We start from the raw sequence: 5,619 nt of genomic DNA, 5'->3' as shown, positions 1-5,619 counted from the left end.
GTGGAGGGGGGCACAGGGGATGGGGGGGGTCGGAAGGTGAGGGGGGGCACAGGGCTTTGGGAGGAGGACCATCGGGGGGGGGGGAAGGTCTGGGGGGGGCTCTGTATGGGGACATGGTAGGAGTCTGTATGGGAGGGTCTGCATGGGGATATGGAGGGTGTCTGCGTGGGACGGGTCTGTATGGGGGGGAAGGTCTGGGGGGGGTCTGTATGGGGAGGGGTCTGTATGGGGGGGGGCACTGGGGCTTTGTAGGGGGAGCAGCAGGAGCCCTACAGGGAACCATGGGGGGGGTGGGGGGGGGAGCTTTAAATATCCCCGGGGCGATCTGTGAGAAGCCGAGGAGCATCTATAGGAAGCTGGGGGTCTGGGGGGGGGGCCAGTAAGGGAGGGTTATAGATTCCAGCCCCCCCCCCCTCCCCTTTTCCACCCCAGCCCCCCCTGCCATGCTGCTGCCCCCTGCTACTGGCCCCCCCCCGGATGCTGTGGAGGTGACGCGGCCCTGCGGCGTCTCACTGAGCAGTGAGTGACCACCCCCCCCCCCCGAGCCCCCCCACATGAGGACACCCCCCCCTTAACCTCCCCCGCCCAGACCATCACTTCTGAGGAATCCAAGCCTTTCACCTGCCTGGACAGTTCCACCACCATTGCCTTCGAGTGGGTCAACGATGACTATTGCAACTGTTGCGACGTCTCTGACGAACGTGGTGAGCCCCCCCCCTGCTCCCCCCCCCTCCCCCAGAAGCGGTCTGCAGGGGCTTTGACCCCATCCCCACCCCCCCGGGTGGCCCCCCCCCACACCCTGTGCCCCCCCGTCCCCCCAGAATTTTGCACCCACCCCCTGCACCCCCCCAATGTCGTGTGCCACCCCTCACCTGCTGACCCCCCCCATTCCCTGTGCCCCCCCCCCCACTCTATGACCCCCCCATGCCCTTTGCCCCTGTTGGAAATATCCAAGTAATTTTGACAGGATGTTATCTCTGATAAAAGCAGAATTTATTCGCGATTGCAATGGCGGGCGTCCAGCAAGTAGGAGTGCGCCTAAGGATCACGACAGCCTTTATACCCTGCTTTCTCCCCCTTGACTCCCCCTCTTCCCTGTTTCCCCACTGCCTGGGTACTCCAGGTTTACAATCTTATCAGAAGGTTTACATTTGTTAATTATTAATTAATTTATTTGTTAATTAATTTGTTAATTACATGTTAATTTATTTGTTATCTGGTGTCAGTCCTGTCCTCCTGTAGTTTCCAAGATGTCTCAGTTCTCTTCTTGTCATATTGATATGGTGATTTTCTTTAAAGTCTTTGTTAAACAAAGAACATGGGGAGGGGGGGGAAAGGGTGTTGATCTTGTGCAGGATATTGTTGCAATGTGTGTGACAAAATATACATGTGTACACCTATATACAGAGTGTGTGTTCCTGGGAAGGTTCATCTAGAGGATAAGTGATGTAAACTATCAGAGATCTTCCCCAGGTTAAGTAGAACTCCCAAAAACAACTATGACAGCAGAGATCATGAAATAAAAATAATATTATGCAATTCTAATGCAGAAGCAACATTTGATTCCCACACCTTCTAGCACTCCAGCCCATGAGATACCTCCAAGTAGGTCCCAGAAATGTTTGAAGATGGCTCTCTGAAAGCCCAGGGCAGCAATCCTGTTTTTTGCCTTCTTACTCTCAAAGTTTCACCATCATATGGTCAATGCATCCCAAGCTGCCCCCAACCTTCACATCCCTAACAAGTCCATCCCTGTAGGAAAGAACAAAGTCCAGAAGCACCCATCACCCTGTCGGCTTCTCCACCACCTGCAGCAGAAAATTACTTTCAGCACATTGCAGGAACCATCTGGGCCACGAGTGGCTGGCCATGCTGCTCACCTAACAGATATCCGGATGATTAAAGTCCCCCATGAGAACTCAGGATTGTGAGGCTACATGCAGCTGCTTGTAGAAGGCCTCATTGACTTCATTCTTCCACTCTAGTGACCTGCAGTACACCCCCACATTGATGTCACCATACTTGCCCACTCCTTAAATCTCACCCGTAAGCTCTCCACACATTCTTCACCCTCCCCCAGGTGGAGCTGGATGTGTTACAGTAATGAATGAAGTAATTAAGTCTTTCCCTAGTTTGGTTTTGTTAGTTTATCTAGATTGAGTGGGCTTTTATCACCCACAGTTGAGCCTTCCCCATCCAGGGCCTCACACCTGATGTACAGAGGCACCTGGGAGGGTGGAGAAAGCAAGGAGGGTTTTTGTTTGCAGCTTTGAGCACAGATTTGCCTCCATCCCTCCTTTCCTTTGTGTTCTTACCTCCAGCCTGACAAGACTTTTCTTTGTCCTGATGGGATGCAGACTGTTTTGTGCTTTGTGTTCTTTTCCTTTGAAATAATCTGTCTCTGCATGGGTGAACTGTGATTTCCCCACTCCTTCTGTTTGTCCCCCATTGCACTTTTTAACCCATATATTTCATCCTGTAGCTTTGCCTGAAGGCAGAGCAGGTCGTCTACCTGCTCAAACCCCACACTGCTATTCTGGCTGTTCTAACAGCTGTGACCCACCATCTTCTTGCCCCTTACAAAGCATTCTCTTTTCACCATGCATTAGTGCTTTGTGGCCCTGGGGTATGGTAACAGCTTTTTGTCTTCGACAGGGGAGGAAGGATTTGATCGTGTCTCACTCCCAGGAAAAAAAAAAACCACTCTCCACACTATCAGGCCTTTCCCACTTACCTATTTAAAGGGCAACAACTGCTTACAAAGATAGTTTGGGGAAGTGCTTTGAAGGGGCCCCAAGGAGTTAACAGAGGTCCATGAGTTTCCTGTGCAGACTGAGAAATGTTCAAAAGGAAACGTGGCTTCCTCTCCCCACCCAAGACACCAGTGACAAGAATATAAAACTATTTGGTGTATAAAGTAACTGCAACTCCAAAGCAGCTGCTCAGAAGAGGCTGCAAATCTGTCTGGGGTTGGACGGAAATCTGAGCCTTCAGCACTGGAGGGCACTGGGCGTTTCTCTTCTGCTTCAAGGAGAGGAAGGTCTGAGCATCTTGCAGCCCTGCTTCCCTGCCTCATCCTGCACCATGACAGATCCTCTGGAGAAGCCTGCAATGCTACTCTGGCTGCTGGTCATCACCTTTGCTGCAGCCTCCAAAGGTGAGAACCCCAGTCTTCCTGGGCTAAAAACAGGGAAATGGCTTTTGTGCACTTCCCTCATGTGTGGGAGTTGAGTCACGGCCTGAACCACTGATTGATCACCTGAGGCAAGGACTGGGTGAGCTGTGGGAGCACAGCTGAAGGCAATTCACCTGTGCAACAGGAAGCGGTGGAGTACCCTAACTGCACTTCTCTTCCAACTGTACACCTCACCAGCGCACATCCATTGCCCAGGACATGCATCCTTTCAGAACTACTTTTCAAGGGATTGTGGCCACTCAGCACCCTTCCTTTCCTCTACTAGATCCCATGTCCTGGCTTGATGGACGTTCTATCAGTTGTGACAAGCAACCCTGAATGAGAGCACAACTTGTGAAAGTAGTAAGGGGCCTTTGGGGACTCTGCACCCACCCCCTGTTACTGTTTTCATGTGTCTTTGAAGAGTGAACACTGAGGTAGGGCTTGTGAAGGGTGGGACTGCATCCAGGGTGATGTTCTCAGTGGCACTGGGGGTGCCAGAGGGACCACAGACTCCCTTATGGTAGGCAAGAACTGGGCTCTTTTCCTCTCTGTGTCCCTTGTGGATTAATTTCCCTTTTCTCTGTCCTCAAAGCAGTGAAATGATTGCATAGAGAATGATGCTACTTAGCTTGTCCTGCTCAGCTCTGATGGGAGGTGAAAGAGATGAGAGCCCAGAAGTGGACAGGCCCAGGTTTTCTCTGCTCACCTGACCTGCCACTGTTGAAGTCTAAATTTCACAATTTTTGATGAATACTTGCATGGATATAATCCCCCCTTTCCAGGTGGTAGAATGCTGCTGCAGCACAGAAGAGGGGGGTTTTCTGAGATTTTTCTAAGCATGGATTAAGGGAAGACAATGCCAATAACTGCTCCAGGGAGCTGTGTAGGATCCCGCTGTGAGCAACCTTGGGATTTTCTAGGGGAATGCAGCAAAAGCCCCATGCTTCTTCATCCTTTGAGATTCAGGTGCATCTGGCAAAGCAATTCCCCGCGTGTCTATACCCACTCCGTTCCCTGTGCTTATGATGTGACTCCAGATGCTGCTGGTGCTGGAATATTTGGGAGGGGCTGGGAGCTCCGTGCACTCTTCTGCCAGGACTCTGTATTAATGTTTATAGATACACTATAAGATATCTATATAGGTATAGATGTATATCAGCCATTGCCCAGGCTTTAGTGGGTCTCCTTTCTGAACAGTTCTTTGGATGGTGCAAAGAAAAAGGGTTCTGGAATGTCTGAGCAAACCACTGCTCCCAGGGAGAACTCCTAGTGTAAAGACCTCTCTTTTGTTTTGCACCCTGCAACTTAGGGACTATTTCATGAATAGTCAAATCACAAAAAATAAAAACAAAAATCAAACTTCATACTTTCTCTGTGTCTTTTCAGGCACCCTTTCCCAAATAGAAATGGTGACATCAGGTCCCAAGGAAGGGACAGTTTCTGGATCACTCCTCCTCACCTGCACTGTAAAAGGAGCACTTCTGGACAGCCCTTACTATGACTGGAACTGTGTCCGTCTGTCTCCAGGAGGGCAGTTGCAATTCCTAGGCTGGATCTATCCTTTTGGGAATAACACAGGCTATGCCCCATCCTTCCAAGATCGTGTCACCATCTCTGCAGATAAAGCCAAAAACAAGGTTTCCCTGCAGCTGCGCACCCTTAGTGCCACAGATAGAGCCACCTACTTCTGTGCAAGACAGCACACATAAAGCCAAAGGAGGGAGTGACAACACAAAAAGTGAGAAGACTGCTGTGGTGATAGAACTTCTCAAGGAGGCAGTTACCCGTACAAACTCTGTGAAATAAGGATAAGGTCTAAAAGATCTTGGAACTGCCCATCAATCCATGCATAACTGAATTTCAAGTAAAATTTGACATTGTAAAAGAAGTTTGAAATTAAACTTCATATATGTGTAACTCCCGTGGGCAGCTCAATCCAAGACTTTTACACAGCATAGATTTTTCACCTAATTCATAAAATAATGTCATCCTCACCTCCACCCTGCTTTTCCTTCAATCCCAAGAGAGTAAAAAGTGTAGCCCTCAGCTCCCCACCTCAGGGCCTCTCTCAAGGTGGGGATGTTGTGGAATTGCCGTGGGGGCTGTAGCACATGATTCTTCCTTGTGCAGCACAAATTGCCTCACGCTGCCTGACTACCCTTTTCCTCTGAAGAGGGATTGCACCCTTGCTAGGGAGGTAGGTCACTGTCATATCTCTAAGAATGGAATATCAGGGGTGGATGTTTGCTTTGTTACACGCTAGATCTGAAAATTGGCCCTGAGCAGAGTCAGTCTGCATGTTAAAAACCTCCAGCAGTAACATGCCCCAGCACTGCTTAGTCTTCTTTGGTGGGTCCTCCTCCAGTCTGCTTTCGGTGGCCTCTGTCAGCCCTGGGGCACAGCTCAGCCAGTCACGAGAGACTTCTTATCTGTGTTGGCAC

The 5,619-nt window shown here is 50.1% G+C and overlaps 1 gene segment (V, D, J or C); it reads left to right on the top strand.

Moving 5' to 3' along the window:
- Window positions 1–2,806: 2,806 nt before the first annotated feature.
- Window positions 2,807–5,149, top strand: LOC125698054 (immunoglobulin heavy variable 4-61-like). The segment is given in 2 exon segments: window positions 2,807–3,157; window positions 4,565–5,149. Coding segments are annotated over 2 exon segments (396 nt in total).
- Window positions 5,150–5,619: the final 470 nt, after the last annotated feature.

The sequence above is a fragment of the Lagopus muta genome, chromosome 10 (assembly GCF_023343835.1).
Source record: "Lagopus muta isolate bLagMut1 chromosome 10, bLagMut1 primary, whole genome shotgun sequence".
NCBI lineage: Eukaryota > Metazoa > Chordata > Aves > Galliformes > Phasianidae > Lagopus > Lagopus muta.
Note: the sequence above shows the minus strand (reverse complement) of the source record. Positions and strands in the feature narration are given on the sequence as shown.